Source organism: Hypanus sabinus, chromosome 20 (assembly GCF_030144855.1).
Source record: "Hypanus sabinus isolate sHypSab1 chromosome 20, sHypSab1.hap1, whole genome shotgun sequence".
Taxonomy (NCBI): domain Eukaryota; kingdom Metazoa; phylum Chordata; class Chondrichthyes; order Myliobatiformes; family Dasyatidae; genus Hypanus; species Hypanus sabinus.
Window position 1 is genome coordinate 67,585,924 of NC_082725.1, and position 27,445 is coordinate 67,613,368.

Below are 27,445 nucleotides of genomic sequence, written 5' to 3' on the forward strand. Positions count from 1 at the left end.
GGTAGAGTGCTCAGAGGATGTGCAGACCAGCTAGCAGATGTTCTCACTGACATCTTCAACATCTCCCTGAGAAGTGCCGTCATTCCAACATGCTTCAAGGCTGCCACCATCATCCCTGTGCTGAAGAAGTCTTCAGTGTCCTGCCTAAATGACTACTGTCCCGTTGCACTTACATCCATCATCGTGAAGTGTTTCGAGAGGCTCGTTATGAGGCACATCAAGACCCTGCTGCCCCCCTCACTGGACCCCCTGCAGTTCGCATACCATCCTAACCGCTCAACAGATGACGCCATTGCCATCACTCTCCACCTGGCCCTAACCCACCTGGACAAAAAACACATCTATGTTCAGATGCTGTTTATAGACTTCAGTTCAGCATTCAACACAATCATCCCTCAGAAACTGATTGGAAAGCTGAGCCTTCTGGGCCTGAACATCTCCCTCTGCAACTGGATCCTAGACTTCCTGACTGGGAGACCTCAGTCAGTCCGGATTGGGAGCAGCATCTCCAATACCATCACACTGAGCATGGGGGCCCCCCAGGGCTGCATGCTTAGTCTACTGCTGTTCACTCTGCTGACCCACGACTGTGCTACAACACACAGCTCAAACCATATCATCAAGTTTGCCAATGACACGACCGTAGTGGGTCTCATCAGCAAGAACGACGAGTCAGCTTACAGAGAGGAGGTGCAGCGGCTAACGGACTGGTGCAGAGCCAACAACCTGTCCCTTAATGTGACCAAAACAAAAGAGATGGTTGTTGACTTCAGGAGGGCACGGAGCGACCACTCCCCGCTGAACATCGACAGCTCCTTGGTAGAGATTGTTAAGAGCACCAAATTTCTTGGTGTTCACCTGACGGAGAATCTCACCTGGTCCCTCAACACCAGCTCCATAGCAAAGAAAGCCAAGTAGTGTCTCTACTTTCTGCGAAGGTTGAGGAAAGTCCATCTCCCAGCCCCCATCCTCATCACATTCTACAGGGGTTGTATTGAGAGCATCCTGAACAGCTGCATCACTGCCTGGTTCGTAAATTGCACCATCTTGGATCGCAAGACCCTGCAGCGGATAGTGAGGTCAGCTGAGAAGATCATCGGGGTCTCTCTTCTTGCCATCATGGACATTTACACTACACGTTGCATCCGCAAAGGAAACAGCATTATGAAGGACCCCACCCCTCATACAATCTCTTCTCCCTCCTGCCATCTGGGAAAAGGCACCGAAACATTCGGGCTCTCATGACCAGACTATGTAACAGTTTCTTCCCCCAAGTCATCAGACTCCTCAATACACAGAGTCTGGACTGACACCAACTTACTGCCCTCTATTGTGCCTATTGTCTTGTTCATTATTTATTGTAATGCCTGCAGTGTTTTGTGCACTTTATGCAGTCCTGGGTAGGTCTGTAGTCTAGTGTAGTTCAGTCTAGTTTTTGTATTGTTTCATGTAGCACCATGGTCCTGAAAAACGTTGTCTCATTTTTACTGTGTACTGTACCAGCAGTTATGGTCGAAATGACAATAAAAAGTGACATGACTTGACTACCTCTATGGTTCAAGGTGAGGACAGACAACAACCCCCTAACTTATATCCTGACTTTGGTGAAATTGGATGCCACAGGTGGTTGGCGGCGTTGTCTGCCTATGAGTTTAGCCTGAAGTACCAGCAGGAACATTGATGCTGATGCTTTGTCCCGATGGGTGCTTGAGGGACTGGTCAGGGGTGAGGAGTGGGAGAGCGTTCCTGCCCTGGGGGTGAAGGCCATGTGTCAGTTTGCCATCACCGTGAAGGCAGAGGGAAAGGAGGGGCAGGATCAAGTGGTGGATCAATTGGGGGCTTCTGATGACGCCATTCCCAAAGTTTACTGTAACCTGACTGCTCTGAAGACAAATCAGCTGCCAGAATTGAGTTCTGGGGAAGTGGCAGCTGCTCAGTGAGATGGTCCGGGCATTGGTACCATTTGGGCAGCAGTCGAAAAGTGAGACGTGGCTCAAGCAGAGAAGACGAAACACACAGCGGTGTCTCCATTACTGAGAGAATGGCCTCGGTTGGAGTTGCAGAACCAGATCCTGTACTGGGTTCATGACATCCCTGGACCAACCTCAGCGTTGCCAGCTGGTTCTGCTGGAAAGTATCAGAGGATTGTGTTGGAAGTCATTTCATGATGATTCTGGATGTTTCGGGGTTGAATCGACCAATGGATTGTTCAGAGGCCAGTTCTAGTGGCCCTGAATGAAGAAGTCAGGGGTCAAAGAATACTGCAAATCGAGCATTGGATATATATGGCGGAAGGGCAGCTCCCTTGTCCCACTTGCAGAGTGCAGGGACCCTGGACCTAGCGTATATGGATTTCCTGTCAATAGAACCCGATACCAGAACATTTACAAGGAGACATAACGTAAAGATTTTTACTCCTCATGTATGTGAAGGATATAAGAAATAAAGTCAATTCAATTAAAGGGATGCGCTATACATATTAAATCTTGTATATGAATAAAGTTCCAGTTTACATCCCTGTATGTTAATTGAACTCAGCGGGAATGCAGAAGCAGTACTAGTAAAGAAAGCAATGCTGAGTAGAGTAAGCAACCCAGGGAAAGGATCTTTAAAATTATTTGCTAAACTATAAAACAAGAATAAAACAATAGAGCCAAAGACCATGAATAAAGCAATGGAAATAAAATAAACATAAGAGGCATGCAGAGCTTCTGAATCATGTACCTGCTGCTCGAACTTCAACAATAATTCACAAGATTCTTTCTTTTGGAGATCTTTCTCACTCAAAGCTTTCAAAAGTTCCCTGTATCAAGAGATATAATGGTTCAGTAATGAAACAATTACAGTTAAGAAAAAGGGTGTCAATAATTTTATTTTGTCGGGTAACATAATTGGGAGAAACATACATAATTCACAACCATCAACATTAAGTTGGGGTTTGACTTTAAAGGCTGGACTGGTGCGATGACATAGTTATGTAAAGATTTTGTAGCACGCTTTTGTGTTAGGTTTTGGAATTCAATAAAATGTGTTACACATTTCATTAGACCTTAGACACCTCACTTAATTTTATTTGCAAAACCCTATGTTGGTGACCCCAATGCCCTAGGATGATTCTAAATTATTAAACACGTTGGTTAACTCAGTCGCTTTGAAACTGTCAGAATTTTGGGAGTAAAAAGCTGTCACTTGGGTTGTACAAGCTGAGGCTCAATTTGCTCTGTGAGATATCATTGCCGACGCCACCAAATTCTACTACGTGGTCGTGTTGCTCAGCATTCCATGGCAGTGAGAGTGGCGAATCTGCTTGAACACGATGAATACCGATCGCTGCTGAGTGCGCTAAACGGTTGCTCTGCTTACCTGATCTCAGCGATGCCTTTGGAGCTAATGGACCATCTGGGAAATCGCCATTCTCAATTTACTCTTTGTGCAGCAAATGCCTGATTAAGTTCGCATTGACCCTGCTAATGCACCCATGAAGTATAGGTAGCTTGCTACAATAGCAGATAGTTTACACAGCTAGGCAACAGTGCATCATTCCTCCTCCTTTCTCTAGCTCAATATGCCCAGTCAGCACAGCCCCCAACAAGGATGCCCACAGCTGCAAAACAAACCAAGCCAGGCCCATGTTTTTACCACACTCACTTTGGTAGGACCAATAGGAAGCACCAACCTCCTTGCAGCTTCGACAGTTGCCAGCGCATCAGAACATTAGAGGTCTGTGAACACAGTGGGTTCTGGCTTCCAGGGTCGACTACTGTTCATTACAGGCACCATTTTGGGGAGACATTTTCAGTATAGATGCTCAAGTGAGTGTGTTGCCAGCATTGCCTGTTGATCAGAAGGCAAAGGGCAACGAAACCTCACTGGAGTGGGTGACATTATACATTGGTCTTCATCCTGGCTAAAGTGGCTCGATCTCTGCTTGGTGAAGATTTTTCATGAGCCCAAGGGTTGTTAGCCAATCTTAAGACCTGCCAGCATGTGGATGTCAAGGACTTGGGTCATTACCCTGCTCCCCCAGTTAGGTCTGTCAAGCACATGTACCACCGCATGCAAGTTTACTTGACTGCTGGGTGAATTCCCAGACCTCACCAACCCCACATTCTCCATGTCAGTCAAAAAACATGGGATCGAGCACCACATTCCCACAGCTGGCCCACCAGTCCATGCCTGCTCACGTAGACTGGACACAGAAAAGGTGGCAACTGTGAAGGCCAAGTTTGCCAGCATGGAAAGACTCGACATTGTACACCGGTCAAATACCCTTGGGACTCACTCCTCCATATGGCCCCTAAGCCCAGTGATGATTAGCAACACCTTAATGTCATCACCACCCGATTGTTACCTTGTTCCACACATTCAAGACTTTTCAGCACATTTAGCCAGAGAGTTAATTTTTCCAAAGTCAGTCTAGTTAGGGGCTACCATCAGGTGCCTGTGTGCTCAGAGTACATTCCCAAAATAAGTGTTTGGCCTTTGAGTTTCTGCACACGCTGTCTCGGCTGAAAAATGCAGCACAGACCTTCCAATGGCTGATGGGCTCTGTATTAAAAGACTTAGATTTTCTTTTTATTTACCTGGATGATATATCTTGTCACTAGTGTGTCCAAATCTGAACACACATCTCATCTCTGCACGTTTTAACCACTTAAGCCAACAGAGGCTGATAATTAACCCTGTTAAATGCCAGCTCAGGTCTTCCTTGGCCATCACGTTTCAGCAGGTGCCGCTACTGTGGATTTCTCACTGCCCCACACTACAAAAAGAAACTACGAGTTTTTAGTTATGGTAAATTTCTATCACCCCCTCATTCTGCAAGCTGTTGAACTTATACTCCCCTTATATAGTGTGCTTAAAGGCAATACCAAGTGCTAGAGTGGTCAGCAGACATGATGATACTGAACAAGCTCTTTCTAATGTGATCCTACTGGCCCCTAAAGCACCAATAGCCATTACTACTGAAGCTTCAGGCTGTGCTGTGGATGTACAGAGGCCTGTAGCAGCCACTCACCTTCAGCCAGCAGCACCATCCCCCAGAAAGGAAGTACAGCAGATTTGACCGTGAGCTTCTCAGTTTCTATCTACCATTCTGCCATTTTTGTTTTCTTCTAGAGGTTGCTACTTCACAGTGTTCATTGACCACAAATCCCTCACGCAGGCGAGACCAAAATGACAGACCTCTAGTCTACATGGCAGAAACACCACCTGGCCCACATATCCAAGTATAACATCTTAAGGGGAAAAATAATGCTGTGGCTGATTGCTTCTCACATAGGGGTTGACTATGCTGCATGGCAGTCAATCGAGTTACTGACCCAGAGATCGAGGCTTACTGAGCAGCAGTCACGGGCCTGCGGTTGACTGATATTAAGTTCGGGGAAGCTGGGGTTTCTCTCCTGAGAGATGTTTCAACTATTTGCCCTCGCCCCATCATGACTGCAATCTAGAAACGTACTTTTTTCAGCTTCGTACATAGCCTTTCGCATCGGGGCCAGAAGACCTGAAACAGGTTGCACTGAAGTTTGTTTGGCACAGCCTCAGAAAGGATGTGTGTGATTGGACTGCAGCCTATCTGAAGAGTCAGCAGGAAAAAAAAATTAAAAATCATGTTCTGGTGCCATTGTCAGCTTTGGAGGTCCCTGAGCAATGGTTTGACCATGTCAATGTGGACCTTGTTGGTCCTCTCCTCCTCCCTTCTGTGGTTCCATGCATCTTCTTAACACGTTGGACCGTACCACCAGGTGGCCAGAGATCATCCCTCCAGCATTGACAACACCGAAGATGTGGCCAGGCGTTCATCAGCACCGAGGTTGCCCATCTGATTTTTCCTCTGTCCACAGTCCTCAGTTCATTGTGGCTGCGATGGCCTAGATCATCAACATTAACTTACATCACACCACAGTTCGAGAAGCTGTGCGAGTGGTTTCACCGCTCCTTAAAGGCTGCTCTAAAGACTTCACTGACCGATTGTTTCTCGTTGTTCTTGCTGGGGCTCAGAACTGTTCCAAAAGAGGACCTGCAGTCATCTGTGGCTGCGTTGGTATTCAGGCAGCCATTACAAGTGCCAGGTGATTTCACTCCTGACGCCATGACTGCCTGGTTGGCCTTCCACTCTGCTTGGCAAATTCAATTCCTATTCACCTACTCCGACCTCCCATCACAGCCAACAGCACTCTTGGGTTCGTGTTGACCGACATTCCATCTCGCTTGTTTTCGTCCACATGGGGAGAAAAGGCTTTTATCGTAGATAAGAGGGGTAAACCTGAACATATTTTAGTTGATCGCTTAAAGTAGCACACCAAGATTTGGGGTATTCCACTGCCATGCCCCTGGCGTCAGTCACATCACCATGAGCACGTCAATGCTGCCTGTGGACAAGCCAGAGGCACCCTGTGGCTCCTCCACCCACAGAACACAGCATGGAGCGTGCTTTTGTCTTTAGCTTTTGGAGTTCAATAAGATGTTTTACGGGATTCATTAAATGTAAAATGCCTCAGATCATCTCATTTGCAAAAGCTTAGTTTTACTGATTTTATAAATAAGCCAGTTAAACTGCTTACTTAAATACCACTTCACTTGCAGAATATTAAATACTAGAAACACACTATACAACTCCCATAATATCTCCTATTTTCACAGAAATATTAATGCAGGTGACAATATTTAATCTTCCTTCTCTTCCATTGAACTCCAGCCCACAGACAACATTTTAGAAGAAAGGAAGGTAGTACTGCTTAACAAAATGATCAGATGCAATTAAGGGAAGTACACAAAGAGCAGAGTTTCTGAATGATCATCTGTACTTTCAATGGCAATACATTAACTTGTTAATTAGTAGAGACATTGCCCATATTCTTGATCATAGCACTGTAAATCTAATAATGTTACTGACATTCTGCTCAGGCAAGAGTTCCCATCAATTTCAAAAGCAACTATAAATACCATCTATAAATTTGCTGACGATAAGACCTTTGTTGGTAGAATCTCAGGTGGTGACGAGAGGGCATACAGGAGTGAGACATGCCAACTAGTGGAATGGTGTCGCAGAAACAACCTGGCACTCAACACCAGTAAAACGAAATAGTTGATTGTGGACTTCAGGAAGGGTAAGATGAAGGAACACATACCAATCCTCAGAGGGATCAGAAGTGGAGAGAGTGAGCAGCTTCAAGTTCCTGGGTGTCAAGACCTCTGAGGATCTAACCTGGTCCCAACATATTGATGTAGTTATAAAAAAGGCAAGACCATATAACAATTACAGCATGGAAACAGGCCATCTCAGCCCTTCTAGTCTGTGCCGAACGCTTACTCTCAGCTAGTCCCACTGACCTGCACTCAGCCCATAACCCTCCATTCCTTTCCTGTCCATATACCTATCCAATTTTACTTTAAATGACAATACTGAACCCGCCCCTACCACTTCTACTGGAAGCTCGTTCCACACAGCTACCACTCTCTGAGAAAAGAAGTTTCCCCTCGTGTTACCCTTAAACTTTTGCCCCTTAACTCTCAACTCATGTCCTCTTGCTTGTATCTCCCCTACTCTCAATGGAAAAAGCCTATCCACATCAACTCTATCTATCCCCCTCATTGTTTTAAATACCTCTATCAAGTCCCCCCTCAACCTTCTACACTCCGGAGAATAAAGACCTAATTTGTTCAACCTTTCTCTGTAACTTAGGTGCTGAAACCCAGGTAACATTCTAGTAAATCCCCTCTGTACTCTCTCTATTTTATTAACATCTTTCCTATAATTCGGTGATCAGAACTGTACACAATACTCCAAATTTAGTCTCACCAATGCCTTGTACAATTTTAACACTACATCCCAACTCCTACACTCAATCCTCTGATTTAAAGGCCAGCATACCAAAAGCTTTCTTCACCACCCTATCCACATGAGATTCCACCTTCAGGGAACTGTGCACCATTATTCCTAGATCACTCTGTTCTACTGCGTTCCTCAATGCCCTACCATTTACCATGTATGTCCTATTTTGATTTGTCCTACCAAAATGTAGCAGCTCACACGTCAGCATTAAACTCCATCTGCCATCTTTCAGCCCACTCTTCTAACTGGCCTAAATCTCTCTGCAAGCTTTGAAAACCTTCTTCATTATCCACAACGCCATCTACCTTAGTATCATCTACATACTTACTAATCCAATTTATCACCCCATCATCCAGATCATTAATGTATATGACAAACAACACTGGACCCACTACAGATCCCTGAGGCACACCATTAGTCACCGGCCTCCAATCTGACAAACAGTTATCCACCACTACTCTCTGACACCTCCCATCCAGCTGTTGAATCCATTTTACTACTTCAATATTAATACCTAATGATTGAACCTTCCTAACTAACCTTCCGTGTGGAACCTTGTCAAAGGCCTTACTGTAGACCACATAGACAACATCCACTGCCTTACCCTTGTCAACTTTCCTAGTAACCTCTTCAAAAAATTCAATAAGATTTGTCAAACATGACCTTCCACGCACAAATCCATGTTGACTGTTCCTAATCAGACCCTGACTATCCAGATAATTATATATACCATCTCTAAGAATACTTTCCATTAATTTACCAACCACTGACATCAAACAGGCCGATAATTGCTAGGTTTACTCTGAGAACCCTTTTTAAACAATAGAACCACATGAGCAATACGCCAATCCTCCGGCACCATCCCTGTTTCTAATGACATTTGAAATATTTCTGTCAGAACTCCCGCTATTTCTACACTAACTTCCCTCAAGGTCCCAGGGAATATACTGTCAGGACCCGAAGACTTATCAACTCTTTTACATTCTTTAAAAGAGCCAGTACTTCCTCTTCTTTAATCATCATAGTTTCCATAACTACCCTACTTGTTTCCCTTACCTTACACAATTCAATATCCTTCTTCTTAGTGAATACCGAAGAAAAGAAATTGTTCAAAATCTCCCCCATCTCTTTTGGCTCCACACATAGTTGTCCACTCTGATTCTCTAAGGGACCAATTTTATCCCTCACTATCTATTTGCTATTAATATAACTGCAGAAACCCTTTGGATTCATTTACACCTTACTTGCCAAAGCAACCTTGTATCTTCTTTTAGCTTTTCTAATTTCTTTAAGATTCTTTTCACATTCCTCAATCACCTCATTTACTCCAAGCTGCCTATATTTATTGTAGATATCTCTCTCTTTTTCTGAACCAAGTTTCCAATATCCCCTGAAAACCATGGCTCTCTCAAACTTTTAACCTAACAGGAACATAAAGATTCTGTACCTTCAAAATTTCACCTTTAAATGACCTCCATTTCTCTATTACATCCTTCCCATAAAACAAATTGTCCCAATCCACTCCTTCCAAATCCTTTCACATCTCCTCAAAGATAGCCTTTCTCCAATCAAAAATCTCAACCCTGGTCCCAGTCCTATCCTTCTCCATAATTATATTGAAACTAATGGCATTCTGATCACTGGACACGAAGTGCTCCCCAACACATACCTCCATCACCTGACCTATCTCATTCCCTAACAGAAGATCCAACACTGCCCCTTCTCTAGTTGGTATCTAGCAGCTATAGTTCATTAGGAGTTTGAAGAGATTTGGCATGTCAACAAATACACTCAAGAAGTTCTATAGTTGTACTGTGGAGAGCATTCTGACAGGCTGCATCACTCTCTGGTATGGAGGAGCTACTGCACAGGACCAAAAGAAGCTGCAGCAGGTTGTAAATCTAGTCAGCTCCATCTTGCATACTAGCCTACAAGGTACCCAGGAAATCTTCAGGGACCAATGTCTCAGAAAGGCCATCATTAAGGACCTCCAGCACTGAGGGCATGCCCTTTTCTCACTGTTACCATCAGGTGGGAGGTACAGAAGCCTGAAGGCACATAGCAATTCAGGAACAGCTTCTTCCCCTCTGCTATCTGATTCCTAAATGGACATTGTAGCTTTGGACATGACCTCACTTTAAAAAAAAATACAGTATTTCTGTTTTTAAAAAATCTATTCAATATACATAATTGATTTAGTTATTTATTGATTGTTATTATTTTTATTTTACTTATTATTTTTAATTTTTTTTCCTCTGCCAGATTATGTATTGCATTGAACTGCTGCTGCTGCTAAGTTAACAAACTTCACGTCACATTCCAGAGATAATAAACCTGAATCAGATTATGATCTCGTCTTCATTTCCTGACTGTAAATCAGCGGGGTAGTCAGTCACCCACTTACTTGGAATTGTTTTCAATGTCCTGTTGAAGTTGTGAAGCAAGCTTTTGGTTTTGTTCCTTTCCAGCTTCCAGATCTTCCATCAGAGACTATTTGGAACAGGAGACATTTAAATAAACATCAGCCGTTTCTCCCAACCACCAGCACCACCCACAGCTCCACCCATTCTTCCTCCTGCAGATTCAAGCGTCTGCAGACTGATGTTTCCAAGACAAATAAGGTTTAATGTACCATGTCATTAGATTACAGAGTTTCCTGTTCTCCAAATAAATCGTGAGCAGTTACATTTGAAAGAATGCTCCGTTGATTGCCTTCTTTAACTGTAGTGTCAAACAAGCTCAGGAGAATAAGCTATCAAACAAGCTCAGAAACCTGGTGAAAGTCAAGAAAATCAGTGACTTTCTAAATACAATACTTAAATCAAATATTAACATAAAGAAATGCCAGAAAATCAGGTCCAGCAACTTCTATGTTAAGAGAAACAGTAATACTAAAGGTCAATAATCCCTCAACAGGAAAGGTGCAAGATGTTTTTCACTTACACCAATTTCAGCCCTCATTGTTTCAGCTTCCTCCTTCATTTGTTCCAGATTTTCAAGCAGTTGTTCATTCTCATATTCTTTAAATTTCACAATCTCCAGTAGATTGTCATTAGAATCTTGGAGAGAACGCTTCATCTCCAGGTTTTTTTCATGTTCTAACCTTATAGTTAGAAAAAAAAAGGAGCATCACATTAGAATCCTATTAAAGTGGGAAATAGTAACAGTTCCACAGTTAAGCAAGATATCTACACTGCAATTTTAGGCTCTGCTCCAAACAGAGTGCCAATTTTTTTTTAAAAAAAAACAGAATTTTCATTAGAGAGCCTCAGAAATGATAAAACTTGGTCCAGTAAATTTTGATCTTAGGGGCATGAGATTAAATAAAGCTAACTAAGGAGATCTGCATCATTTCCACCTCTTCTGAAGATTATTTGAAGGAAGAAAAGGCATAGTTTGGGAAATGTCTGATTATAAACAGACAATGATCCAGCCTAGTTCTGAACAACTTGCCTTCTAGACTAGACATGCATTTTCACTTCACCACCCTATCACATACATCAACATATCCGAATCACCTTCAACACCCTACCACGTACAGATCCGACATGCGTATGCAACTCCACTTCACCACCCTACCACGTACACATCCGACATGTGTATGCAACTCCACTTCACCACCCTACCATGTACACATCCGACATGCGTATGCAACTCCACTTCACCACCCTACCACGTACACATCCGACATGCGTATGCAACTCCACTTCACCACCCTAACACGTACACATCCGACATGCGTATGCAACTCCACTTCACCACCCTAACACGTACACATCCGACATGCGTATGCAACTCCACTTCACCACCCTACCACGTACACATCCGACATGCGTATGCAACTCCACTTCATCACCCTACCACGTACACATCCGACATGCGTATGCAACTCCACTTCACCACCCTAACACGTACACATCCGACATGCGTATGCAACTCCACTTCACTACCCTAACACGTACACATCCGACATGCGTATGCAACTCCACTTCACCACCCGACCACGTACACATCCGACATGCGTATGCAACTCCACTTCACCACCCCACCACGTACACATCCGACATGTGTATGCAACTCCACTTCACCACCCTACCACGTACACATCCGACATGCGTATGCAACTCCACTTCACCACCCTAACACGTACACATCCGACATGCATATGCAACTCCACTTCACCACCCTAACACGTACACATCCGACATGCGTATGCAACTCCACTTCACCACCCTACCACGTACACATCCGACATGTGTATGCAACTCCACTTCACCACCCTACCATGTACACATCCGACATGCGTATGCAACTCCACTTCACCACCCTACCACGTACACATCCGACATGCGTATGCAACTCCACTTCACCACCCTAACACGTACACATCCGACATGCGTATGCAACTCCACTTCACCACCCTAACACGTACACATCCGACATGCGTATGCAACTCCACTTCACCACCCTACCACGTACACATCCGACATGCGTATGCAACTCCACTTCATCACCCTACCACGTACACATCCGACATGCGTATGCAACTCCACTTCACCACCCTAACACGTACACATCCGACATGCGTATGCAACTCCACTTCACTACCCTAACACGTACACATCCGACATGCGTATGCAACTCCACTTCACCACCCGACCACGTACACATCCGACATGCGTATGCAACTCCACTTCACCACCCCACCACGTACACATCCGACATGTGTATGCAACTCCACTTCACCACCCTACCACGTACACATCCGACATGCGTATGCAACTCCACTTCACCACCCTAACACGTACACATCCGACATGCATATGCAACTCCACTTCACCACCCTAACACGTACACATCCGACATGCGTATGCAACTCCACTTCACCACCCCACCACGTACACATCCGACATGCGTACGCAACTCCACTTCATCACCCCACCAGATACACATCCGACATGCGTATGCAACTCCACTTCACCACCCTAACACGTACACATCCGACATGCGTATGCAACTCCACTTCACCACCCCACCACGTACACATCCGACATGCGTATGCAACTCCACTTCACCACCCCACCACGTACAGATCCGACATGCGTATGCAACTCCACTTCACCACCCTACCACGTACAGATCCGACATGCGCATGCAACTCCACTTCACCACCCTAACACGTACAGATCCGACATGCGTATGCAACTCCACTTCACCACCCTAACACGTACACATCCGACATGCGTATGCAACTCCACTTCACCACCCTACCACGTACAGATCCGACATGCGCATGCAACTCCACTTCACCACCCCACCACGTACACATCCGACATGCGTATGCAACTCCACTTCATCACCCTACCACGTACACATCCGACATGCGTATGCAACTCCACTTCACCACCCTAACACGTACACATCCGACATGCGTATGCAACTCCACTTCACCACCCCACCAGATACACATCCGACATGCGTATGCAACTCCACTTCACCACCCCACCACGTACACATCCGACATGCGTATGCAACTCCACTTCACCACCCTAACACGTACACATCCGACATGCGTATGCAACTCCACTTCACCACCCCACCACGTACACATCCGACATGCGTATGCAACTCCACTTCACCACCCCACCACGTACAGATCCGACATGCGTATGCAACTCCACTTCACCACCCTACCACGTACAGATCCGACATGCGTATGCAACTCCACTTCACCACCCTACCACGTACACATCCGACATGCGTATGTAACTCCACTTCACCACCCTACCATGTACACATCCGACATGCGTATTCAACTCCACTTCAACACCCTACCACGTACACATCCGACACGCGTATGCAACTCCACTTCACCACCCTACCATGTACACATCCGACATGCGTATGCAACTCCACTTCACCACCCCACCACGTACACATCCGACATGCGTATGCAACTCCACTTCACCACCCTACCACCTACACATCCGACATGCGTATGCAACTCCACTTCACCACCCCACCACGTACACATCCGACATGCGTATGCAACTCCACTTCACCACCCCACCACGTACACATCCGACATGCGTATGCAACTCCACTTCACCACCCCACCACGTACACATCCGACATGCGTATGCAACTCCACTTCACCACCCCACCACGTACACATCCGGCATGCGTATGCAACTCCACTTCACCACCCCACCACGTACACATCCGACATGCGTATGCAACTCCACTTCATCACCCTACCACGTACACATCCGACATGCGTATGCAACTCCACTTCACCACCCTACCACGTACAGATCCGACATGCGTATGTAACTCCACTTCACCACCCTAACACGTACACATCCGACATGCGTATGCAACTCCACTTCACCACCCCACCACGTACAGATCCGACATGCGTATGTAACTCCACTTCACCACCCTACCACGTACAGATCCGACATGCGTATGCAACTCCACTTCACCACCCTACCACGTACACATCCGACATGCGTATGCAACTCCACTTCACCACCCTACCACGTACACATCCGACATGCGTATGCAACTCCACTTCACCACCCTAACACGTACACATCCGACATGCGTATGCAACTCCACTTCACCACCCTACCACGTACACATCCGACATGCGTATGCAACTCCACTTCACCACCCCACCACGTACAGATCCGACATGCGTATGTAACTCCACTTCACCACCCTAACACGTACACATCCGACATGCGTATGCAACTCCACTTCACCACCTACTACGTGCACATCCGACATGCGTATGCAACTCCACTTCACCACCCTACCACGTACACATCCGACATGCGTATGCAACTCCACTTCACCACCTACTACGTACAGATCCGACATGCGTATGCAACTCCACTTCACCACCCCACCACGTACACATCCGACATGCGTATGCAACTCCACTTCACCACCCTACCACGTACACATCCGACATGCGTATGCAACTCCACTTCACCACCCTACCACGTACACATCCGACATGCGTATGCAACTCCACTTCACCACCCCACCACGTACACATCCGGCATGCGTATGCAACTCCACTTCACCACCCTAACACGTACACATCCGACATGCGTATGCAACTCCACTTCACCACCCCATCACGTACACATCCGACATGCGTATGTAACTCCACTTCACCACTCTACCACGCAGATCCGACATGCGCATGCAACTCCACTTCACCACCCCACCTCGTACACATCCGACATGCGTATGTAACTCCACTTCACCACCCTACCACGTACACATCCGACATGCGTATGTAACTCCACTTCACCACCCTACCACGCAGATCCGACATGCGCATGCAACTCCACTTCACCACCCCACCACGTACACATCCGACATGCGTATGCAACTCCACTTCACCACCCCACCAGATACACATCCGACATGCGTATGCAACTCCACTTCACCACCTACTACGTGCATAACTGACTGCACTTCACCAGCCTATCTCACATACATCTGCAGTCATAACAGCACCAAATTTTCCTAAGAATCCAGTACTACAACCAAGATTTGCTTGAACACTAACAGCAAAGGCAGAATTTAGAGGCTTAGTTGAAAGCTATATCAACTACTACTGCGTACAAATGCAAATAAAGTGGAGCTCAAGGTGCAAGTGAAAACAAGTGCAGAAAGGACTGTCCTGTAAGGACTAGTCCTCATCTACACACATCATCTATACTCAACAGTCAAAACATATGACCTTTGGTTTCTCTCCCTTCCTCTATCACCACGGAAAGTGTGATTAACAATCTCAGGAAATCTTCCATTTGCTAGTTCTTATTCAAATAGCACAGAACGTATTCAGAATCAGAGTCAAATCCTAGCATTTCCTACTAATGTTCCTGCCCAAATACTTTTATAAGGTCTGCAAAAATTCAAGGCGATGTATCATCTTTCAAACTCATTAGGTTGCAAAAATCAAAACTTGCAGATCCCGGGATTATAATATAAAGCATTATATTTTAATGTCAAGCTGTTAAAAGGAATGTCTTTCCTCAGAGTCAAGTTTCACGATATGCGGGTGTTCACAAAGTAGTAATCTTCATGAATATTTTAGATACTCAAACATTAAGAGCTCTGTACTACATCTCTGATCGCTATGAACTATGTTTTAGAAGAGTATAGGAGAAATTGTGAATAACTATTGAGGATGGACCATTACTAAATGTCTACAACTCATTCTCAATTTAACCATTTTTAATCATTTTAACTTTAACCACAAGATTATAATTTTATAAAATACTGACGGGCATGACAGAAATTTCACCTGATTTCATCCAGCTGTAACTGGATTTTCATAAACTGATCTGAAAGTTGAATGTGTTCAGCATCTTGCTTGGCCTTATAGGAACTGTATTCCTCCTTTACCGTCACAAGTTCTTTGTCAGCTGACTGTAGCACAACACGCAAGTCGTGCACTTCACTTTTCAATACTGTCAAAGTAGAAAAGAGCTGGCATCACCAGAACATGATATTCAACAGCAGATGTTTAACTCAGCCTCAGGTTGCAAAATATCCTTGCAACAAATTAAATAAAGCTTAATTACAAACACTAAAAAGGATTCTAAGCACCTGTACAAGCCAATGATAATAGAGGCATCTTAAAATTTAGCTGAATTGGATGCCGGTGTATTACTTAATAATAATGTGTAACCTGGGCATTCAGAATATTAAAACAGCTGAATCATTATACTATTGTAATAAAGTAAATATAGATTTCACCTACTATTGTTTTGAGTTAGACAGTCTTGCAGCTCACTTTCCAATGATTTAGTCTTTGTAATGAGCTCCTGCTGGGTTTTGTTTCTATCATTTCGTTCAGAGATGAGGAGCTGAACAATGTACACAAAAGTTTCATAGAAAATAATTAGTATTTGCTTTTTAAATATAATCTTAATTGCAATTATGTACAGCCATTAAATCTGTGTATTCTAAAATAAATACAAGCAGAGAGAAAACAAAAATTCTACAAATAATAGATGTTACCAAGGTCCTAAAAATAACAAGATGTCAGGTTTGCATACAAATCTAAAGACTAATCCTTATATAGATCCTCCCCAGTTTATGACGCTCGACTTGTACACAGCCTGTGCATTTACAATGAGTGCCTGGGAGACCAGTGGGACTGACTTGCAGTCTGCTGCAGGACTGCAAACCTCACCTGCCACATTAGAACTCTGTTCATAGCCAGGTTTCCAACTTACGAACTGTTGTAACGCAGGCAGTTCACATGAACTGAACCCTGTCATAACCTGGGGGAGGAGCTGTAATTTTAGAAAATGTATCATTAGCAATAACTACAGTTTAAATAATGTTGGATACTGGTATGACATGCAATTTTAACATCCCTCAGCAGCTGCCATAGTCCTCTTAGGTTTCCCGAGTCAGACACACCATCTGCGTTGTAAGCAGCTTTCCCACTATTCTCTGGTGGGGGCATCCAAAACTAGAGGGCACAGCCTCAAAATTGAGGAGTGACCCTTTAGAACAGGAGGAGGAATTTTTTTAGTCAGAGTGGTGAATTTATGGAATGCTCTGCCAGACTGTGGTGGAGGCAAAATCTGTGGGTATATTTAAAGTGGAAGTTGATAGATTCCTGATTGGTCAGGGCATCAGGGGATATGGAATGGGGTTGAATGGGATCCAGGATCAGCCATGATGAAATGGTCTCAATGGGCTGAGCTTTCTAATTCTGCTCCTGTGTCTTATGGTCTTATTCTTCTAAACTTCAGCGAGTATAGGCCCAGAGCTATCAAATGCTCCTCATTCCTGGAATAATTCTCATGAACCTCCATAGTCAGCACACTCCATCCTAAACACACGACCCAAAACTACTCAGTACTCCAAATGAGGCTTCAATACCTCAGCATTACTTCCTTCCTTTTATATTCTAGTCCTTTCAAAATGAATGCGAACATTACGTGCATCTTCCTTACAGTCCACTCATCCTGCAAGTTAACCTGCAGAAAATCCTGCACAAGGTCCCTTTGCACCTCAAATTTTTGAATTTTCTCCATATTAGTAAAACAGTCTATGGTTTATTCCTTCTATCGAATACTTCATTACACTATATTCCATCTGCCACTTCATTGCCCATTCTTCCAATCTGTCCAGGTCCTTCAACAGACTCCCTGCTTCCTCAGCACTACCTGCCCCCCCCACCTATCTTATCTGCATACTTTGCCACAAAGCCATCAATTCCGTCATTCAAATAATTGATGTGAAAGAAGTGGTCCCAACACTAGTCACCAGGAGCCAACCAGAAAGAAAACCCTATATTCCCATTTTTAGAACCATAGAACATTACAGCACAGAAACAGGCCTTTTGGCCCTTCTTGGCTGTGCCGAGCCATTTTTCTGCCCAGTCCCACTGACCTGCACCTGGCCCATATCCCTCCATAACTGTCCAAGTTTTTCTTAAGTGTTAAAAGTGAGACCGTGTTTACCATTTCATCTGGCAGCTCATTCCACACTCCCACCACTGTGTGAAGAACCCCCCCCCCCCATGTTCCCTTTAAACTTCTCCCCCTTCACCAATGACCTCTGTTTTTTTTCTCTCCTAGCCTCAGTGGAAACAGCCTGCTTGCATTCATTTTATCTATACCCATTATAATTTTATATACCTCTATCAAATCTCCCCTCATTCTTCTATGCTCCAGGGAATAAAGTCCTAACCTTTTCAACCTTTCTCTGTAACTCAGTTTCTCAAGTCCTGGCAACATCCTTGTAAACCTTCTCTGCACTCTTTCAACCTTATTAATATCCTTCCTGTAAGTTGGAGACCAAAACTGAAGTCTTCTGCCAATCAGCCAATCTTCTATCCTTGCTGATATTTTTCCTGTAATACCATGGGCTCTTACCTTGTTAAGCAGCCTCATGCGTGGCACTTTGTCAAAAGCCTTATAAAAATTCAAGTGAACAGCGTTTACCAACTCTCATTTGTCTATCCAGCTTGTTAATTCCTCAACGAATTCCAACACATTTGTCAGGCTAAATTTCCCCTCAAGGAAACCATGCTGATCTTGGCCTATTTTATTGTGTGCCTCCAAGTATACAAAAACCTCATCCTTACTATGGTTTATTGATATTCCCAATTACTCAGTCTCCAGTCGACTGTGGCAATGAATACTATATGCTTACCATCCTGTCTACTGAAAATTCTCCTCCTCTCTGTTCTAAAGGAACACCCTTTTATCTTAAAGCTGTGCTCTCTGATCATTTACTCCCCCACTATAGGAAACATCTCCTACACTTCCAATCCATCTATGATAGACCTTTCAATATTTGATAGGTTTCAATGAGATTCTCCCTCATTCTTCTAAACTCCAACATGTATAGGCCTAGAGCCATGAAACATTCATATGTTAAACCTTTTCCCTAAATACTGGCACAGCACTAGTGCTTCATGTGTAAAACTGCACATCTTGATGCTCCAAGATGCTCCAGTGCATTTTATAGCATCAATTTGAGACCTGCAGCTTTGGTCAACATTGGACCATAGACAATAAGACAATGGAGTACAATTAGGCCATTAGGCCCATTGAGTTTGCTCTGCCATTCAATCACAGCTGATCCTTTCTCCCCCCTCCTCAACCCCGTTGCCTAGCCTTCTCAGAATCAGAACCGGCATGTGATGTGAAATTTGTTAACTTAGCAGCAGCAATACAATACATAATCTAGCAGAGAGAGAAAATAAAATAATAATAAATAAAATAAAACATAAATAAACAAGTAAATCAATTATGTATACTGAATAGATTTTTTTTTAAATGTGCAAAAGCAGAAATACTATATATTAAAAAAAGTGAGGTTGTGTCCATAGCTTCAATGTCCATTTAGGAATCGAATGGCAGAGGGGAAGAACCTGCTCCTAAATTGTAATCTTTGTCCAATCAAGAACCTATCAAGCTCTGCCTTAAATACACCCAACAATCTGGCCTCATCAGTTGTCTGTAGTAACAAATTCCACAAAATAACTACCCTCTGGCTAAAGAACTTTCTCTGCATCTATTTTAGATAGACACCCCTCTATCCTGAGGCTGTGCCCTCTTATCCTAGACTCCCCCACCATGGGAAACATCCATTCCACTTCTACTCTGTCTAGGCCGGGAGTCGGCAACCCGCGGCTCCGGAGCCACATGCGGCTCTTTCACCTCTGTGCTGCGGCTCCCTGTTGCTTTGGGAAATAATTGGTCAGTATTTAATTAAAATGTATTTTATGTTAGTTTGTTAGTTTTTGAAATGTAATTCTAAATTTGAAGATTATGGTGATCTTGTACAATCTAAATAAGACATTGTGGCGACCCATTTCCTAGCACATTGGAACCGGCTCACAATTAGCCAGCGTTCAGGCTAAGGGAGATAGCCTACGGGGGTTTGTGAGTACGTGTCTTTTGCAGCATCCGCGCCCATGGGGGGCGGGTTGAGGGAGGCTTAAAAGCAAGGCTGTTTAGTTCGAATAAAGCCATCTTTGACTGCAGTTTACTGACTGCGTGTAGCACACCGCTACAACGTGTTTTTATCGCTGGCTGTCCAGAGGGGAGGTGCTGAAACGCTTTGTCGTGTGTCTGGAAGAAGTGAAAACGTTCCTGGGCAGCAAAGGGCTCACCTTTCCTGAGTTGGAACAGCCAGAGTGGCTGGAAAAGCTACACTTCATGGTAGACATGACAGCGCACCTGAACACGCTGAACACAGCTCTTCAGGGGAAAGGACATACAGCCCTAAACATGTTGGAGGATGTTTTGGCATTCGAGCGCAAGTGCTTGCCAGAGATTTACAGAAAGGCACATTGTCTCACTTCCCCAATTTGAGAGAGTTCAAACAAGGTCACGACATGATAAATTCAGAGTATTTACATTCTGCAATCATTGCAATGCAAACATCGTTTGGGAAACGCTTCTGTGAGTTCAGAGAGGAAAAAAACACATTATCCTTCCCGGTCACTCCCCTAAGCATCGATCCATCCCTACTGAATATGACTGCATTGGCAGGTGTGAGTCAACCTGACCAAGTATGATAAATATTTTAATTGCCTATTATTTTACTCATATTCATATGTTTTCATTGTTCAGTGAAATAGTCCTTTTATTTTTCAGGCTGACAGCTGGCTGACATTATTTTTGGTTTGCTGCTGGCGGCAAATTTAAGTTCGGCGTTTTTCATAAATACAAGGACTCAAATAGACATTGAATATTTTACTTAAAAGTAACCTTCAACCCAACGTCTTTTTTTCGGAGTTCAAAATGTTTTTGTTGCATGCAGAAATGTAATTTCGTTTTCTCTGCAGGAGTTCATCAATTTCATAAATGCAACACAATATAGTTTGTTTATACATAGCATAAAGGCAAAAAAAACCGTTGTATACAGTGTTATTTCATTTTAAATGTCAAATGGGTTTTGCGGCTCCCAGTGTTTTCTTTTCTGTGGGAAACGGGTCCAAGTGGCTCTTTCAGTGGTAAAGGTTGCTGACCCCTGGTCTAGGCCTTTCAACATTTGAAAGGTTTCAATGAGATTTGCACCCCCCCCCATCCTTCTAAATTCCAGTGAGTACAGGCCCAGAGCTATTAAACGTTCCTCGTATGATAACCCTTTCATTCCCAGAATCATCCTTGTGAACCTCCTCTGAACCCTCTCCAATGCCAGCATATCTTTTTTTAGATTAAGAGCCCAGAACTGTTCACAATACTCAAGGACAAATAGGACAGTGGAGAAAGATAATACACAATTTCAAATAATAGGCCACATTAGCGCAACAGGATCACAGTCAAGGAAGATGCCTTTGTAGTTTTAGTAATATTGCTGCAAGCGTAGACATTCAATTGAAAAGTTTCAGAATATGGAGTTATGAGCATGTTGGTACACAATCACAAAGTCTCTGGCAGAAGGAAGGGGCTGTTGTTTGGAGAAGGAGAAACAATTAGTTTGAAGACAAGGACACAGAAAGTAGCTAGTTGACTGTTCATCCACCCTTGTCTCCATTACTGTATTTAATGAGCTGAAAGCTGATATTTAACCCCTGTGCCATTTTTCTCCAGTATGCCCATCTCTTGAATCCCTTAACATATAGAAATACAATTTATTTTCATGAATATACTCATTAACTGAGCCTTAGTTTTCTTAGGTAGAGAATTCCAAAGATTCACCACCATCCAGTGCAGGAATTTCTATTCCCTACACCAAATGACTGACCATGGTTCTAGTCACCCAGTCATCCCTGCATCTACCCTGTCTGACTATGAATGTTTCAGAGATATCACTTGCCATTCTTCTAAACTCCAGGATATATAGGCCCCAACTGCTTAATATCTCCTTTTGTAACATAGACCTCATCCCAAGAATCACTGTTGAAACAGACATTCCTATTGTTTACACAGGTAGACAGATCAGACCTGTGCTCAATATTCCAGATAAGATCTCACAACAGCCCTACACACATACCATCTCTTGCATTCAAAGCAACACACACAAAATGCTGGAGGAACTCAGCAGGTCAGGCAGCATCTATGTAAGTTGATATTTCAGACTGAAATCCTTCTTCATGATTAAGGAAAGGGATTGATGACAGAATAAAAAGGTGGGGGGAGGGGAAGGAGACTAGCTAGAAGATAAGCCAGGCGAACCACTCGTTCCATTTCCTCCCTAATTGCTTATTCGACTCCCCAAGCCTGCCTGGACACACCCTTTCATTCTCTCACCATCGGAGAACCTTTCCTTCACATTATACTCCATCCACATAAGCATCCCTTTACACAGTTTGTGTAATCTCCCCTTCATTCTCCTTACAGTCCATACTGCAACATATATACTTGAATACATATTTGATACCTTCTTCCAGATCGTTGATGTAAACAGCTCAGGCTCCTGCACTTGTTTCTGCAATACCCAACTAGTCACAGTACAAAGAAAGAATGATCCACTTATTCCCAACCTTTTCTATCCATTTATCAATCCTCCATTCACACCAGTTCATCGCTGATTAGGTGCACCACAATTAGTTTTTCAAATAATTTAAGCATTTTAGCAAGGCCTTTCAAGCTCAAACAAACATCAATTGGTTTTCCTTGTGTCTTCTACTGGTTTACAACATGGACATTTGTCCAATATGATTTTCCCCTTCATAAATAATATTGACACTACCCAATCATGCTATTTCCCCACAATCTTCCCTCCACCCCAAAGTGCCCTGTTTTGGAGATAGACATTTGCTTCCTTCCAGTCTGTGGTAAATGCTCTAAGAATCCCTGGAATATTGAAAGATGATTTCTAGTAAGTCCATCACCAGCAGAAATACCTCCTACTGTTTTCCAGAATGCAGGTAATTGGTTCCTTTTGTTTTCAGTCATTCTCAGCTTAAAATGTCAACTTTATTCTTTTCCATTGATGCTACCTCACCTGAGCTCCTCCACTAATTTTTAAACCAATGCTGGGAGAGGAGCATCATTAGATTAGGCTGAATATGGTTTACTAGAAACAAGGAAATACAGGAAAAGGAGAGGGAATAATTAGGCACAAGAATTATGGCAAATGCAAAAACAAGTACCAAGTAGTTGGTTGCCTAAATGTGTAATGACCTTGTAAGTGCATCTTCTGAGATATGATGCTTGAAGAAATTGATTTAGAAAGGGGCACGAGTTAATGAAGAACACAAGGGCTAGAGATTGCTGCATCAGTGATCAAGACCCTGGCAACTGAGGCAAGGACAAGGAGATAGCAATGAATTGAGGGAGGAGAGCTTAAATATGGAGAGGATGATAAAAGAAAGATAGTGAACTCAAATTTCTCTGCTTCATAATAAAAAGAAATCACATTTGTCATGGTTCCACATAAATGCTAGCATCCAGTTATAGGGACTGAAATTAAGCTTGTTTTAAGAATAGAATAAAAAACAATTAAAGAACACAGAAATAAGAACTCCATATTTTAAGCATGTTTTCAGAAAATTGTCTACCTCGTTCAACTTGGTGGAATGGCTTTCCAGTTTGTCAATATTTTGCTGAAGCTTCACCTTTTTTCTCTCCTCTTCATCCAGCTTGGTCTGGAGGTCAGTCAACTGCTCCTAAAGGCCAAAAGACAGCTTTAACTTCTTGCTTTTTATGTACTTCTGAACATAACTCTTAATGAAATTCATAGAAAACATTTTATCTGGATGCATCATGGCTTGATATGGCAACAGTTTTTTCTCAAGTCTGTAAGAAACTGCAGAGTTGTGGACCCAGTTCAATATATCGTGAAAATCAATGTCCCCGCAAGGCGCTGACTACGTTTCTCGTTACCTCATTCAAGCAGCCAGCATAATCAAAAAACCCTTCCAAACAAGGGCCTTCTGTCTTCTCTCCCTTTTCGTCAGGCCGAAAACACAAAAACCACTAGGCTCAATTCAGGCTTCTATCTCACTGTTATAGAACTTCTGAATGCCTCCAAGTATGAGGAAATGGACTTGAACTTGTAATATACCCCGTTATCTTGCACATATCGCAGTGCACACAGACATTCTCTTCTGCATTTTGTTATTGTTTTCCCTTGTACTACCTCAATGTAATGAAATGATGAAATGCTTCGTATGGGTAAAGGATAAAGATAAACATTAGCTTTATTTATCACACGCACATCAAAATATTAAATCAGTGAATACTGTGCAAGGCAGCCCACAACTCACCAAATTTGGTCATTTATTAAATAATCTTAGTCATATTCTTCTAATGATTTTTTTCTTCCCAATCCGATTCTCTGTGAAAAAGCTTTAATGAAAAAACTTTCCTCATAAATGTCCTTTAAACTTTCCCCTTCCAACTTCACATCTATTCACTTCAGTATATGACTTCACCCTGGCTAAAAGGCTATCAAACGTATACCTCTCATAATTTCATAAATCAGGTTGCCTCTTAGCCTTGATGCTCCAGCTTTTAATATAGAAAAGAACAGTAAAATACTTAACTGAACATTAACCTGAACTATTCGAAGTTCTTCAACAATAGCTTCATAAGCTTGTCCATTCATATCAAGTGGCAGAGACTCATTAATTACAGCATTATCTTTCTCTGCACAAACTTCAGGTGCTCCATCAGGACTCGGTTGTAAAATTATTTGAGGTGTTAGGTTGCCCACAGACTTAATTGGTGTCATGTTCTATTGCAGGACAGAATAAATATTAGAGACAAAATGTTATAAAATCTCATACCAGTGATGGTTGGTACAAGGGCAAGGAGATAAATCAGAGCTTGCCACAACAACCCTTGAAAACATAATAGTAGATCATAAATAAACATAACTGCAACAGCAACCCACTACAGTCCCTTAAGAAATGATGAAAAGGTCAGTCTTAAAAGTCCATTAACATTTGTTACCTTGCTGGATGGGGTGCATGTCATGTCCAGGAAGGGGTACCGCCTCTGAAGGAGCTTGTTGCCTCCATTCTGGGGCAGCTACTCACCTTTGGTCCCCACTGGCCACTCAGCTCTCACCTGTAGCTCCAAGTAACTGCTGGCATGCAACAGCAGCCACTCCCTGGTACACCGCTTCGACAGGTGAGCTAAAGCAGGTGAGGGTTATGAGATGGCAGTTGTAGAACACTCTGGAGAGTGAAGGCACAGAAGTCATGGTCATCCACTGCAACCAAGGAGGGCCCCAGTTTGTGACCACCCGCATCAATGGACATAGACGTCCAAGGTCAAGGCAGTGGAACTGCCACAGTGCAACAGCTTTTCCACTTTCAATATTCTCCTGCACAGGTCTCCTGTCATTGGAAACAGACAACCTCATCCTGCTGGGTAATCCCACTGTATTATTTTATTTCAGATACCTTTATTGGCCTTTATTACAAGGGGAATTGAGTACAAGAGCAAGGATGTCCTTTTGCATTTGTACAGGGCCCTGGTGAGACCACACCTGGAATATTGTGTACAGTTTTGGTCTCCAGGTTTAAGGAAGGACATTCTGGCAATTGAGGAAGTGCAGCGTAGATTCACTAGGTTGATTCCTGGGATGGCAGGGCTGTCTTACGCAGAGAGATTGGAGAGATTGAGCTTGTACACGCTGGAATTGAGGAGATTGAGAGGGGATCTGATTGAAACGTTTAAGATAATTAAAGTATTTGATAGGATTGAGGCAGGAAATATGTTCCAGATGTTGGGAGAGTCCAGTACCAGAGATTGAGAATAAGAGGTCAGTTATTTAAAACAGAGTTGAGGAAGAGCTTCTTCTCCCAGAGAGTTGTGGAGGTGTGGAATGCACTGCCTCGGAAGACGGTGGAGGCCAATTCTCTGGATGCTTTCAAGAAGGAGCTAGATAGATGTCTGATGGATAGGGGAATCAAGGGATATGGGGACAAGGCAGGGACTGGGTATTGATAGTGAATGATCAGCCATGATCTCAGAATGGCGGTGCAGACTCGAGGGGCCGAATGGTCTACTTCTGCACCTATTGTCTATAACACGCCAGTGCAGTGTTTTACATAAACTGTAACAGGAAAGGGCTTTTTTTTCCCTCTTCTATGCTTCAATAATAGTGTTAAGTTTCACAACCTTGCAAGTTTTAGTAATAAAAATGCAAATTAAGGAAATAATCATTCAATTTCACATTCAAATTAGTTATACTTCAAAAAACAAAATCTGAGAGTTCTGCATTACTGATGCAAAGAAGATTTTAAGCAGATTATGAATCAGTTCGTACCTTGATCGTCTCAGCGTGCATTTTATTTAGCTGGAAGACCTCCTGACGTTTGTGAGATTGAGTCGCTTCCAAAATATTTTCCAAATGCTGATTGGCTTTCTCAAGGGTGTGGACTTCAGATTCTAATTCCATTTGCTTCTTCCTGAATAACAAACCTCCATTCATAAAAAAAATGCTCAACAAAAAACAGAATTTCAGAAAATTCTCCTCTTGGGCTTGGCTTCAGATGGAAAGAATGTCACTGATGAAAACTCAAGATGCTTAGCCTACAGCACTTGCCAAAACAGTGATGTCGGAGACTGGACTGAATGACTCTCAACAAACACAATCCTCCTGCTCTGAGGAGGTAACGATGCCAAGGCTTCTCAATGTTACTTGTATAATGCTGCAGGGTGTCAAAGGAATCACCCCCTCCTCTGCAATTCAGCTCTTTCGTCCAATATTTGGACCATGACTGATAAGACCTGGATGCAAATGGTCTTTGCCAAACCTAAAGCAAGCAGTGAGCAGGTTAATAACACTAAACGGAACCATCACTTGCTGATGATTCAGTGAAGGTAGATTAGATAGTAATTAGCTGGATTGGGTGTGCTCTTTTTGGAAAGAGTAACTGTTCCAGTGTTGGGTAAATGGCTGCACTGTAATCATACAGCAATAGCTTGATTTGAGACACAGCTAGTTCTGGAGCACAAGTCCTTAATATTATTGTCTGGTCCTATAGTCTTAGCCACGTTCAGAACACAAACACCTCACTCACGATTATCCTCAGCATTGCTGCCCTGAAAGGTTGTGTTCTCAGCCCCTTGCTATATTCCATATACACCCGCAAAAGTGTGGTCAGATTCCGTTCCAACCTCGTCTGCAGATGACACAAGCATG

General features: G+C 43.4%; 1 protein-coding gene across 1 annotated transcript in view; it reads right to left on the minus strand.

Moving 5' to 3' along the window:
* The window catches only part of kif15 (kinesin family member 15), a 186,170-nt gene that overhangs the window by 63,702 nt on the left and 95,023 nt on the right, over nt 1–27,445 (minus strand). The window contains exons 16-23 of the mRNA XM_059945706.1: nt 26,567–26,708; nt 24,845–25,024; nt 23,847–23,954; nt 16,626–16,731; nt 16,167–16,332; nt 10,781–10,940; nt 10,242–10,327; nt 2,725–2,803 (exon numbers count right to left, since the gene is read on the minus strand). Of these exons, the coding sequence (XP_059801689.1) occupies nt 2,725–2,803; nt 10,242–10,327; nt 10,781–10,940; nt 16,167–16,332; nt 16,626–16,731; nt 23,847–23,954; nt 24,845–25,024; nt 26,567–26,708 (1,027 nt within the window). The remainder of the gene's footprint in view (nt 1–2,724; nt 2,804–10,241; nt 10,328–10,780; nt 10,941–16,166; nt 16,333–16,625; nt 16,732–23,846; nt 23,955–24,844; nt 25,025–26,566; nt 26,709–27,445) is intronic.